Source organism: Chamaea fasciata, unplaced genomic scaffold (assembly GCF_029207755.1).
Source record: "Chamaea fasciata isolate MVZ Bird 193981 ecotype frontalis unplaced genomic scaffold, bChaFas1.0.hap1 SCAF_7, whole genome shotgun sequence".
Lineage (NCBI taxonomy): Eukaryota > Metazoa > Chordata > Aves > Passeriformes > Sylviidae > Chamaea > Chamaea fasciata.
The window spans coordinates 10555904-10570235 of record NW_027094092.1 but is presented as its reverse complement, the minus strand read 5'-3'; the positions used below and the strand labels follow the sequence as shown (position 1 = coordinate 10570235).

The 14332-nt window shown below is 37.6% G+C and overlaps 1 protein-coding gene across 1 annotated transcript in view; it reads right to left on the bottom strand.

The window, feature by feature from the left end:
- The window catches only part of IRAG1 (inositol 1,4,5-triphosphate receptor associated 1), a 61610-nt gene that overhangs the window by 18933 nt on the left and 28345 nt on the right, over nt 1-14332 (bottom strand). The window contains exons 4-11 of the mRNA XM_066187534.1: nt 13394-13499; nt 12208-12396; nt 7189-7289; nt 5952-6022; nt 4652-4825; nt 3070-3119; nt 2600-2641; nt 1435-2025 (exon numbers count right to left, since the gene is read on the bottom strand). Of these exons, the coding sequence (XP_066043631.1) occupies nt 1435-2025; nt 2600-2641; nt 3070-3119; nt 4652-4825; nt 5952-6022; nt 7189-7289; nt 12208-12276 (1098 nt within the window). The 5' untranslated portion in view covers nt 12277-12396; nt 13394-13499. The remainder of the gene's footprint in view (nt 1-1434; nt 2026-2599; nt 2642-3069; nt 3120-4651; nt 4826-5951; nt 6023-7188; nt 7290-12207; nt 12397-13393; nt 13500-14332) is intronic.

The following is a 14332-nucleotide window of genomic DNA, read 5'->3' as shown; positions in this document are numbered from 1 at the left end:
CCAGAGCTTCGGATGCTTCACTGTTACTGTGTTCTACCTCTATTCCTTAAGGTAGAAAAAAAAATGCACTCTCAAGGATTAAACCTCATTGTCTTATTTCTGCTTTTATCATCTTCTCATTTTCTTTCATATTCTTACATTTGTTTAAATTCACAAACACCTACTTTTATTTATGAGTAGACAATTCCTACTGGAGACAGAGTTCAAATCTTGCCTAACTGGAATTATAAGTCATGTTGCAATAATTTTTTGATTCTCTTATTTGTGCTTCACAGCTTCTAGGTCATTCAAAATGATAGAATTAAAGAATTATAGAATGGCTTGGATTGAAAAGGACCTTAAAGATCATCTGGTTGCACACCCCTTGCCATGGGCAGGGACACCTTCCAGTATCCCAGATTGCCCCAAGCCCCATTCAACCTGGCCTTGGACACAGCCGGGGATGGGGCAGCCACAGCTTTTCTGGGCAACCTGTGCCAGTGCCTCACCATCATCACAGGGAAGAATTTCTCCTGTAATTATATGGCTCAAGGGTCCCTATAGTCAAAACTTCCAGTACATGCACACTAAGAATATTTGTGTTATATCAAAAGGAATAGGTGAATAATGAAGCTGCCATTCCCAAACAGTACAATGGGAATGAATTAACCATAGTGCAGAATTTGAGGTCCTCACCTGACAGCCTTGTATTCATCTTAAAATATTAACTACTGGGGGTGAAGGAAAATATCCTTATTAGGCTGTTCAGGAAAGTACCTGCTGCTTCTTCTTTTTTCTTTTCTTTCAAAATCATTATTAGTAATAGAGACATGTTCATTGCTTTCTTTTGGTGGTTTATAATTTAATGAATTTTTTGCTTTTTTTCTTAGAGTTTAATTCTTAACTTCTATTAATCATTTAGAAAAAATATTTAACAACAGATGAATTAATAGATAATGCAGCCCAAGTCTATTCATTTTGAAGCTGGCAAATTTGCAGCATGTTATAATTAGGAGCTGTTAGTCTGGACATGCTCTACTTGGCCTTGCTGCCAGAGATGCCCAGTTTTACAGTTCTGAACACTTTGAGACATTTTCTGAGGAGGTTCAATAATCAACTAATCATTACAAACCCATTTCCTGTCCTCTGAGATCTTGCAAATGTAAACATGCAAGAGGACATGCATATGTATGCATTGTACCACAGTGCACTTGATGCATATTTGAAGAGAACTAAGAAACAGAGTAATTTCATGGAATTTACTTATGGAATTTACAGTTTAGTAAAGTTGCTAAGAAAAAACATGATACAATTCTGTATCGATTATGCCGAAACTGTTTCCCATTTTATCCCTATGTTTCTTGCAGTGATAAAAACAATGCTAAACATGTTGGAAGTTTAGTACAGTACGAAAATGACTTTTTAAAACAGGATACAGCTGATGACAGGACTTACCTCTCTGAGCTTTGTCAGCTTCTGCATTCGAACCGGCTGAACTTGGATTTGAAGATCTTTGAATGCTTTTAACTGATTGCTGGATTTATTACCAACAGAGCTTTTATCTTCCTCAGATGGTAATTTTAAAGGGGTTTTCTCTTTCTGTCCAGGCTCCAAGCTATCCCAGGACACAGCCCGTAGTAGAGGAGGACGCAGTCCACACAGTTTAAATTCTGGTTTATATGGAACTTTATGGTCCCTCATTTCTGGAACAGGAATTTTTAGCTTTGAGTCCATATTTCCTAGTCCTGGTCCTGGTAGATGGGTTCTTAAAGGAACATCATTTTCTCTCCCTTTCTTGAGGAATGATTTTCCAAGTTCATTTTCACAAACATTCATGCAAGTATTAAGAGACATTCTGCCACCGTCACCAGCTGAAGGGGAGAATTTAGGTAAAGTATCCATATGTTTACGTGGATCAAAGTTTTCCTTTTGATCTGAGAGCTTCTCTTTGGAGTTTTCAAAGCCAGCAGAACGAGGAACCAATCTTCCCTGAGAAATCTTTCTTTGGTCATTCTGCCTTCGATCAATTAATCCTTTTGCAGCATTCTGAAAGTACAGGGACACACATGAAAAAGAGAAACAAGTCCAGATTACTCTTTTCCCCTGCCCAAGGACAGATTTTCATTGTAAAAAGCCATTTCCTTTTCAGTGACATTTGCTTTTGAATATGTGCTGTTGAAAAAAGAAATAATTTTTTAAAGGCACTTGGAGAATACCGATTTGGGAATCTCCTCTTTGAACTTTTGAGTTAACCTCTCCCATTCCAGAAATCCTCCTAAAGCCAAGCTCCACAGCATCTTAATGTCATGGAAAGTCTAAACCACTGACATACACCAAAATGGCTATAGTAGACATTTTTACTTTACTTGGAAAGTTATTTAGTATATTGATTTTAACTGAGCTAGAGCAGCGTGCATGACAAGATAGAAAGATCAAGTGGTAAGGCCACCGTTCTCTACTTCTCCTCTACTTCTTTTGCAGTTGCTTCATAATTTCTTAGAGCAGTGTAATCTTTTCATTGAGTAAACAATCTTTCAGCATTTTTAGTCCCATCAGTAAGTCACATGTGTGCTAAGACAAACCAGTAGCCTTTGTTCAGCTCTTCATGTGAAACACTTACCTCTGCAGTTTGCCTGTCATCCTCTTTCACATTTCTGTTATTCTAGCAAAAAAAAAAAGGAAGAAAACACTGCCTTATAAGGTTATCTTTCACATATATGTTACAAATGTTAGATAGAGATATTAATGACTGAACTTTGAATCCCTTAATTTTTACATTGCTTGTTGCATTTATTTATGAAATAACTTTAGGGATTAGTTTTTTCACAGATTAGGGTTAAATTGGATCTTTTTCTATTTTCTACACTTAACAGACCTTTATGATCTTTCAGTTCTTGTTACCTCACGGATTTCTGTCTTCAGAGTAAATATTTATTCGCCCCTTGCTGTACAGAGAGAATACCAGTAATCCAATTTTGGTATATAAAATGGTATTCCAAACATGTAATTTTTATCAGGGGCTAAAAGGGCAGCTTGTTATAATATAGTACTGTAATAACCAGGTTATTGCACAGACTATTCAGCTCTTACCTGCCCTGGAGATATTGACTCAATGCTAGTGGTTGTGCATGCATCGGACCCTAAAAGATACACACATAATTAGGGCATATCCTGATATTTTGCTCAAAATTTTTACAACTATAGCCCTTACAAACACCAATGTGCACAGTTTCCCATAATACACAAAGGACAAAAATTCAAATGTCAAAAATACTATTAAAGAGGAAAAAAAATCAAACACATAGGAAGTGAAACATCATTAAAGCTTCTCAAAACTCCAATATTGATAAAATTAAAAGAAAAGAATATGTGAACTCGCAACACCACAGGAATAAAAATATAATAGAAAAGATCTATATGCAAAAATATATTTTGTATGCATTCAGGAGCTTTATCATATTCAGGACTAGATGCTTAAATCTACTCTTCTCAAGAAATACTAAACAAATACATTTTTTGTGAGCTTTTATAAGTTAAACTGTGAGCCTGCAAATGGTTAGATTTGATGATCTTAGAGGTCTTTTCCTCCCTTAATGATTCATGATCATTTTACCTGATGGAAGTTGAAGAATCAGAGTTACTCCAAGATGCTATGGGTGAAACTTTAGGACTATAAGTAGGGGAAATTGCTTCATTAGAGCAAAGACAAAAACAAAATGAAAAGGTGATTTTACTTTCTAGGTTTGTACCTTCTGTATTTTTAGAATTCAGATGAGATTAAAACATCAATATAATAGTCATCAGTCATGAGTTTGTCCAGAACCTGACAAGTCGTTTTAATTGCCAGGTTGCACTTGGCAATTAGGAGTTTAGAGTATGTTTCATACCTTATACTTGTCAAAAATGAATACATTTTTATTTCTCTTGATAAAGGGAAATTTTATTGCTACAGGGAATTTCTATTTCTATTGATACAGGGAATCCTTGTTCTCTTCAGTTTTCCGATACTGTAAGTACTGAGGAGACGCAGGACAAGAGAAGATTCGTGAGGAGTTTAGGGGAAAAAAAGAGGTGATGTATAGCTGTGGGGTTTTTTTCCCTCCAGAGAGTGTCAGGCCAATTCTAAGACAGAACTTTGTTTGAACTGGCATTTCAAAGCAAAATGAAAGTCCTATTTCATGGTAAAATGGCATTTTGTTCCACTTTTCAAACACTTCATTTAAAAGGAAAAAAAAATTCAGTTGACGTTCTGGAACAAAACATTTTATTCTGCTGTTTTTAAAGGAGGATCTGGTCCATTTAGCTTACTTTAGGGCTATGCTCAGAATAAGAGGCAGTGCAATTGTGTCTGGAGGGAATGTTTTTTCAGCAGGATGAATCTAGCCACTAAAATTTCATTTAAATGACAACTTGTGATCATTTTTCACTTTTCAATAGAAATACTTCATCCTTTCTTGTTACACTCTTTGCAGTGTAACTTTACACCATTTTACCCTGACACACCTGAGTACATGGATGGGTCATTTCTGTTTTGTGTGGAACCTTGTGGAGGACAAGAGGGATTCTGACTTACAAATTAACCAAGTGTATGTAAACAGCAGCAGTGTACAAATTACATATAGTGGATGTTTGAAGGAGAATATAAAATCTGTTTTTCAGGATCTGCCCCTACCTGTGGGTGACTCTGTGAGGCTGCTTCTTGACTTTCTGCCTCTGCGTGTTAGGAACCTCTCACTCACTTTCTTTGCTTCTTCTAACAATTCAAGGTTCTTCTTTTTGTCTTCCTCTGATATTTTGACATCTGGTAGTGGATCATTCACCAGATCAATCACATGACCACTATTGTCTGTGCAGAAAACGTCAGAATTAGAGCTGGACCTTCCATTTCCAGGTATATTGTGGCATGTGAGAGTTCAAAACAAAGTTCAAAACAAAGCTGTAAATTTATACTTATACATTTAGCTTTGAGCTTGCATGTAACAGAATTTAATGTCTGCTCATTTGTAATGTTGTTACAATCTCAAGTTTAGAGCAAGTCCTCAAAACCAGAGGTAACCCACTAAGATAATTTCACTGTGATCAAAAATTCTCTGAATATTGTGAAACTGGCTTTTCCAGCTGTGTCTCCGATGCAGCTTTCCTCATTTCTAAATAGAAATGCTATTAGATCCATCTCAACTAACAGTAATGGCACTTCTGTGGTAGACAGAGTTTTTTCATGGAATTTTCATGTTCAGTTTTTCAAGGCTAAGAACCCAACATCTCGACCAGCAAAGATTTATGTGCAATAGTTTTAACAATTAATTTAACACTTCATTAATCTGTGGCATTTGAAGTGGTTGAAAACACTAAACTTCGAGCACCAATTTTTACCTAAGATGAAGCAAAGAAGGCAGGCAGTTGTCAGAAAGGCCCTTTATGTGTGAGTCAGTATAAATGGCTTTTATGAGCATCTAAAGAACAGCCTGGATGAGGGGGAGGAAAGTCATCAAGTAATATGAGAAAAATATTTTAAAATTTGACAAGAGCCATTACAAAACCATCAGTTTTCAGAAAAGCTAAGGACATAAGCAAGCAGTAAAAACTCAAGGGTTTCTGGTTTGTGGGCATCGAGTTGTTCCACTATTGGTTTTTTGATTGATTTTTTATGGGAGGAGAGAGAAGTCCTTTGGCTTTAATTTCCTTAAATTTAGTTCAATTTCAAGGATGGAAAAACCCATACTTATAGACTGAATATTCTAAAGCAATCTATTTTCAGTGAAATATCTGTTTCAGTTTAAACTCAGACCTGTGTGTTGAAAGTTCGAGAGACAGACCTCCCATGACACTTTTCCTGTGCCAGCAAAAGAGAAGCTCAAGTGTAGCCAAACAAGAAATAAAGCACGTACATGTTGAGCCTTCTGAAAATATTAAGCTAATGCACCAATTAACAACTTTCTGAAAGCAACAATGTGTGAATAATCATTTCTTACCAACAGAGGTCAGAGAACTTGTTGAATTCCTGGTGGCACGGTTAGAATGTCTCCTATGAGGACTCCGAGGCCTAGAGAGAAAAGTGAACAAGCAAAAATTATGGAGTATGGCACCAAAAAAGGTCTTAATTGTCTATTAAAAATTAATATTAAAAAGAAAGCCCTTTGATTAAAAAATGAAGTCCAAAAGCATTTATTGCAGTTCCTCTCATCTCCAAACAATTGGAAAATGGAGGAGATTGCAGAAAGAAGGAAAATTGCGGAAATTGATCTGACAAAGGAGTTTTAAAATTTGCTATTAATCTCATCCACTGTGAACCTGATTTCTCAGAAAAAAACCCCTACATTTCTTGAGATTATTAACATGACTTAAAAATCTTGTATGTATGGTATATAGCAAAAAACCAAAAAAAATAAACAAACAAAACCAAACAAACAAAAAACCACACCAGTCTTTCTGAATTGGTACCACTTCTTAAACTAAATTTTATGGCTAAAATAATACTTTAGGCTCTCACAATGACACGCCCATAGAATCCTTCTAAACTGTAAACCAGCTTAAAGTCTCAAACAACTGCAGAAATGCAAATGCTGATCCTGCAAATAATTCTGCTTTTGAAGGATTACATCTAAATTCTGACTCTAAACCAATCTTGACATTTGGAGAAGCATACTTTTAAAAATACAAATAAATTATAGATTTACAAAATATATTTTCTGGTATGCTTTTTTTCCCCATATTTTAAGTTTGGTGGCAGGTCTATAAAATCAAAAAGCCCAGGTGAGGAAGTACAGTTTATCAGAGTAAATAAAATAACCCTAATTCAACTCAAAACTGAATTGAAGTTTTCAGCTTCAAACAAGATTACTATTTCTCTTCAATGACTTATTTTCACACAGGCTTAACCTCATGGTGGTATTCTTGTGCCATCTATGTGAACGGGCCCAAAACTGCTTCAAACCCCATTGTATTGCAGTGTTCAAACTAGATATTTAAGTTGTCCAACTGAATGAGTGGGGTTGTCAGGCTCTGTATTCTATGGAACTCTACTCTTTTAGTCTCAATTATATTCCTGTTCCTCCACCCTGCATCCCAAACAGCACCCTCAAAATGCAAAGGCAACATGACCAAATCACAGGGATACAGCAATGATGTTTTCATACAACATACATTTCAGAGCAATGTTTTAGAAACACAGCCCCTGGAATTTATGGATGGATTGGTGATGTATTATACCTGTTAACCAGATTTTTATCAATTTCTGTATCTGGCGTAACAGCATTCTCTGGAAGAACAATAGAAGGTGTGCTGCATGTTGTCCCTTCAACAGTCGTGTCCTGAATGGTGTGTGACAAACATAAAAATGTAGTTAAACAAAAATTCAAACCACTGAACATTGACTCTCTCTGTGGAAAACAATGTGTATTTCTCAATTTACCTAAAAGAAAAAGTAATTGAAATAAGAGATAATTAGCTGCAATTTGACAAAACAAATGTGAGTTAGAGGCCTATACTTAAATTACTCAAAAGGGATGATGGAGACCTGGAATATCTGTTTTCTTTAAAAAGTTTTAATGCATGCAAGCTAAATTCAATAAGCATGTAGCTAATGAGAAAGCTTTAAAAAGGCAGAGAGTCTAGTTTTTCACACAGCAAACCATTCCTCTAGTGAAGTACACGTCAAAGAGATCAGTGAATTTATGAGCTGAACGCAAGAGTGAAAAGCAGCTCTGTGTAACAGGGCTAAATTAAGCACATGAACTCTCCAAATGACAGTAATGAATAATGAAAGCTTGAATAAACACAGTATTAAGTGTACACATGATACCCAAGACTCCAGAAAATAATTTAAAGTTATCTTTTTAAGATAAGAGCTGTTTAAGAGCTCCATAGGGTTTTCCCTCAAATTACTTATATTTTTTTAAATATTTAATAAAATAAAATACAATTTTTAAGTGATAAAAGAAATTGGCAAGCTGGTACTCAATATTAACATGTGCTTGCCTGCTTAAAAATATGAGACCTTTCCTCAAGAACTTAATCCCACACCTTCTGCATAATGATACCACTCAGCTGAAGAAAAGGAATCTGTTTCCTGTGAGATATCACACATGGAGATGCATCAAATTGGCATAAAGTAATGTTGATGCCTCATGTGTAAGAAAATGATTACTTCTACCCCAAGCACTGTATTCAGATTAAAACCAAAAAGCAGCTGGAGGGAAAGCTTCCCAGCAGAGGCAGTGTACTGCTGTCAAGTGACTTGTAAAATTTAATGAATAATTTGTAAATTCTCAAATCCTAGTTGCTTCTGCTAGTAACTGATATATACAAGGGGCTTGTTTTAGTTTGTTATTTGGAGTCTACAATTTTCTTGAAACTACATCCTGAAGCTTCACAAGAAATTTGTAGGGCAGGTAAGAAACAGCTGTTACAATAGCACTAATTTAGGCATTAATAGAATGAAGCATGTAATAAGTCACAATTTAGCAAGTCAGTTTTAGACTCTGGAAGTGTGCAAGGCCAGGTTGGGTGGAACTCTGAGCAACCTGGTCTAGTGGAAGGTGTCCCTGTCCATAACAGGGCAGTAGGAACTGCATGACCTTGAAGTCCCTTCCATCCTAAACCATTCTATTCTATTTTATTCCATATGGAGGCTGACTCTTACTTTACTGATAATGTCTATCATTTACCATAGAACTCCTTGAAATATCGCTCCCAGTGCTGCATTTTATTCCTGATGAAATAACACATTTTCTGATCAAGTCAAAGGACTCCAGAAGTACTTGGAAAATGGTATAATATTAAAATGCATAGCATAACCCTTCTATCTCTCAGAGGCAATGAAATATGCCTTGATTTGGACACCTGATTTAGGATTATTGATTCTACTGTAAATAGCTTTTTTTTTTAGTAATTTTTTTTTTTTTTCAAGCAGCTCCATACTTCCATACTCAATTCTCATATGAACTTCCTTGGCAAGTTCACTCTGTCAGTCACAGGAGAGCAGGTGGGGAACATGCCAAGAAAACACTGTGAAGATTTAAATTTTGGGAAAATATCCGTGTAATTCTGAAATGTTGGAATCCCAAAGCATATGTGATTGAAATGCACAATAGCTTGGAAGCAAGTTCTACTAACATCCTTGAAAATGTTAAAAAGTAACAATATATTTTGTTAATGACAAAACTTCAGGTGATTCCACTGCTTGTAGGGCAAAGCAGCTGAATACACATGCAGTGTTTATACTAATCTCATGACTGCCAAAAAGCAAAAACTTTTGAATGATGTAACATCAGCCTTGAAGTCACTCAAGCCCATTTTAGGACTCTAAAAACAGCTCACTAAAAAGTAAAAAAAAAAAAGAAAAGGAAAAAAAAAAAAAAGGAAGAAAAGAAAAAAAAAAAAAAAAGAGGCTGGAGCCAAGGCTAGTTCAGGTCAGGTAGAAAACATTAATCCCGGTCAGCAGCTATAGGAGTTCAGCATCTACACAAATGAAACCTCATGGCCCCCCGTTGTCCAGGAGAGGGGCAGGAAGAGCCAGAGCAGGAAGCTCTTTGCAGGGCCAGCTGGCTCCAATAAAAAGGAATTGTTACAGACTGAGGAGTGTTCAGGCTGCTCTACACAAGTCATGGAAGAGAAGCTTTAACAGGAAGCTTAAGCTGCCTCACAGTTGTACAACTGCACAGAGATGACACTGAAGATTTCCATCACCCTCCCATTTGTGTGCCTTTAACTCTGCTCCCTTGGCAGCTTCCAGACCCGTCTGCTCCTCAGCTATTCTCAACAGCTGCCTCATCTCCTACTACCAGTGCTTCCCTGCTACCCAAGTCTTTGCTTCCTTTTTGTCCCAAGCCCTAGCCCCACAAAAATATAGGGTAAAACTGACTCCACCTCTGTGGCTCAGGTGGGAACTGCTGCACAAGGGTGACCAGGAGCAATCCAGACCTGCAGGGAGTCATGTGCAGTGCTGAGAGGGTGGCATAGGCATTTTGGTCCACAACAGAACAGCCAAGAGGATCAGGGATTCACGGGGTGGAGGCAGACCCTCCAGACATTTTGGCTGTTAAGTTCTACCAGGCCCTCACTAAGCATACAGAGAATGTGCTTTTGAAATTTTTATAATCCAGACAAATTCAGATGATTTTTACATTAATGGGATGAAGGAATACAAAGATACTCTGCTGAAAGTCCTACCGTGCCAGACGGATGACAGAACTTTAGTGTATAACACCTGAATTCTTTAAAGCACTGGGGGGGGGAAAAACAAAACAGGGAAAAGAAAACCCTCTGCCACCTGGCTATATTCTCAGATATTAATTAAAAGTCTGGACTGAACTTCAGAAAAACACATGCTGCTGTAAGAAATACCAAAATGAAAACCTACATCTGTTTTCTCAAAATGAATTTGAGACATAGAACCCAGGTCTTCCCATCATGTAAAAGCATGATCATACTTGAAGCATGCAGAAAGCTACACGTGATGAAATGTTCTTTCTCTTTTTGTCAGAACTGTTTTGCAATCTGTGTGCATTTGGGCATGCAGGGAAAATGTGGGGAAGAATCTCCTGAAACAGAACAAGGAAGTTGTTAGACACCAGACAGCACTTTAGATGAGATGCAATTCCAGACTTGGAAAATTTTGTTGAATGGCAGAAAACAAATTCACCAGCTTTTAGTTCTTTCTGATGCCCTCTCCTTGCTTGCAACTCCTTATCTCACAATAATAAGCTGTTTTACTTAGAGTGACATAAAGTCATGCTGTAGAATTTGACCTGCAGCAAGAGCCAAGAGTAAGAACAGCTATGACCAAGATCAAATTTTCACAATGTTGGCTAGTGGCAAACTAAGTAGGCTTATGAGCAGTGTGTTGGTTAAAATCACTCCACTGTGATTTTGTGCCTAAAAATAATAATTTCTCTAATATGGAGCATTTTGCACAGTGAAGTGATTCATGAACTATCACATTACCACAGTTTATTTAAGACCTCCATCTAAAAGGCCTGGAAAATGTATTAAAATTTTAATGCTTTTATATTAGCAGGTTGGAAATTTTCATTTCTCCGATTTGACAAGCACATTCAGGATAAGAATCACTGGTGTCTGCTAGACTTTCATATTTTTCATCTTTGGGCATGTTTTATACAGCAAGTCTTTTGTACTAAAATACTTTTCACATAGGTGAGTTAAAAAACCCCATTGAAATTTTCTTGAGCTAATACATGCTATCAGAGGGTAGTCTTGATGAACTTGTATCCAACTGGGGTGTTTACCTTAAGGCAGGAAATTAACACTCAGCACCATGAGCAGTTTAGATGGAAGGCAGGACAAATCAGTGCAGAGCTCAGTGCTGACAATATTTTCCAACAACGTTAAAGTAACGGATGTTTTCACCTAAAGTCTGGAATGTAGTGTCCTCAAACCCAGTGACAGTGTCACATCTTTAAGTGGGGATGTGCCAGACTATAAATCCTCTCTTTCTTTACACCAGTTTGTGTAAAAATGAATGATCTGGATAACCTGGGGTTTCTTAATCACATGAAGGTTCATTGCTTCAGCTAAGTTAACAACTGAAAAAAAAAATCCAAACCCACTTTATTAAAACATAAAGCTGCATCTTATCTGTGGTATAGACTATGGGAAAGGGGGAAGACCCATCTGTTTCTGATTTTTTTTGTATTTATCTGGAAAAATCTGTAGATGACACACAAATTTGAAGCAAACTGATTAATATGCCTGGGGAGTACCCACCTGCCCTCTGTATAGTTCCAGTGTATGTTCAGCTACTGGTGTGGCAAATAAAGAAAGACTACAAACCAAAAAAGCCCATTTCCTTCTTTCACACACACATGAGTTGCATAACATCCTCTGTATCTGTCAAAACAACACTAGTTGTTGAAGTGCAAGCCTAAGTTCTGTTCTCAAAGTTTAAGTTTTCTTTAATAACATCAGAAAGGACATTTTTGGACAGCTTTGATATATGTCTGTCTGTTCTGAACCATTTATAAGCCTCCAGATCGAAATGATAAACAACTGCATGAGCAATTTAAATTCTCATCCCTTGGGCTATAAAACACTTGAGGAACTCTAAGGATTTCAACGGAAGGATCATTCATAGCCTCATCAATTAAGCAAAACACCCTAATACAGAGCCAACAGTTCAGATTTCATAAACCCCTAAATATACACAAACAGGTTTCAGCCTCAGGTTTCCAGCAAGTGTCACAAAACACCTTTGTATGTAAGAGAGCTTACTTTGGCTGGAGGAGAACTGTTGTGCTGGGCCTCTTTTGCTTGTCCCTTGTCTTCAGGTAAGGTTGGCATGGTGGGCAGCGTGAAGCACGTGGAGCTGCAATGTGGACTAAGAGGACCATGCACTGCTGGCAGTATCTGTTTCGAGTTAGCCTGAAGGCATAAGCGCTGGGAGGCCTCGCGATCTGCAGGCTGGGTTAGATGCCAAAAATACAAATCAAATCCATTTAAAACTCCATGCTCAAAAACTGAGATCACTTTACAATAACAAACAGTATTAAGGTTTAAAATTAAAAGTGCTATCTTGTGTTTTATTAACTAAAGCTTTCAAGGTCAAGTATAACTTAGCAAATGCATGCAAAACAGACGACCTTCCATTTTTGTTGCTATTTCCATCTCTTTCCTCCATTTTTCAATTTTCATTTTGTCACTATGGTGTGGCCAAACTACCTTCTCTAAACATCCTCTAAAAAGTAAGCTGCATCCTCGATATCACGGAACAGCAGAATGGTTGAGGTTGGAAGGGACCACAGGTCCAACCTCCCTGCTCAAGCTGGGTCATCCCAGAGCACATGAAACAGAATTGCAGCCAGAAAGTTCTTGAATATCTCCAGTGAAGGAGACTCCACAACCTCTCTGGACAATCTGTTCCAGTGCACAATCACCTGCACAGTGAAGAAGATTTTCTTCATGTTCACGTGGAACTTCCTGTGCATCAGCTTCTGCCGTTGCCTCTTGTCCTATTGCTCAGCACCACCAAGCAGAGTCTGGATCCATCCTCTGACCCCTCCCTTGCTATGGTCTCCTCTCAGTCATCTCTTCCATAATATGCCTTTTAGTAACTAATAGCCTTAATGCTACAGAGCATGATCTCAGAGGTTAAAAACTGGAGCCCTAGAGGGTGGCACTTCTCCTTTGAGCAAGGTAAATTGTGCAAAGACTTGGTGTACCTCTGCACAAGACAACAAGGTGCCAGACACTTCCGAAGCAAAGTAGCAGAAATGCCCAAAGAGGGGAAAACAAAAATCTCTACCTATTAGCTGAGAAAATTCTCATTATTAGTATCAAGGGGAGGCACTGCATTCACAAGGATAATGTCAGCATGAAAGCCTGTACCAAAGTCTGAGGATCAGCAGCGCAAAGCACAAATCAGTCCTTGGAGTGGCAGTGGATGGGTTGCAATACTTACTGTGACACCTGCCCAGGAATCAGGGGGCTGTCCTCATCAATACACCAGTGTCCTCATCAATACCTCGGTGTGCTCATCAGTACATCACTGCGCTCCCCCGTGGTGCCTGCAGGTCACACACACACAGCTGAGGCCACCTGGTGCACACACTGGTGTCTCCACTGGCAACAGCTGACTACTGCATTGTAAATTAACCTGCTACAGTTTTCCCTTCCATTTCAGGGTTGGGTAAAGAAATGAATTCAGGAACATGTTGGTTTATTGAGGTTGCCAATTACATTTTTCAAAATACATCTGTTGCTTTAAAATAAAAGCAAAAAGAGGCAAAACCATTCACAAGAAACACCGAAGCAGTCTCAGTAGTGACAAGTGTCTCACCTCAGCTCTCACAGAATAAAATCTGTGTTGTAAAACACACAGGATGTGTGAAAACTTTGGACTACAGAAGCAGCTAAGATCCACGCTTTCATTAGGTTTATTTCAAATTATGTTGGGAACTTATTTTTCTCTTTCAATAGAAGAGGAATACAAGGCCATCTCACATGAACTTTAATGCAGAATGAATAGATTGTAAAAAAGATCCAACACAAGTATTGGTGCATTCAAGAAAAAGTAATTATATCATTGCAGTTTCTCAATAACAAATCTGAAAAAGATGCAGCACATGTGAAATTATTATGGAGACCAAGATACAGACTCTTGTTGAACAGTGGGCATAAAGATTTTTCAGAGCAGTGTATGTTGTAGGGACAGCATGTTTCAAGCTTTTCTAGACATGTACATGTTACAGGTGACTTTCTAACTCTACAGAAGTAAGTGGTAGTTCATGTTTGTATCATGATTTCACCCACCTCTGACTTCAAATAAGAGTAAAGGAAACTTTCTATGAATAACAACTTTAAAAATAGCTATTAAGGCAAAACAATTAAAGTCTCTAAT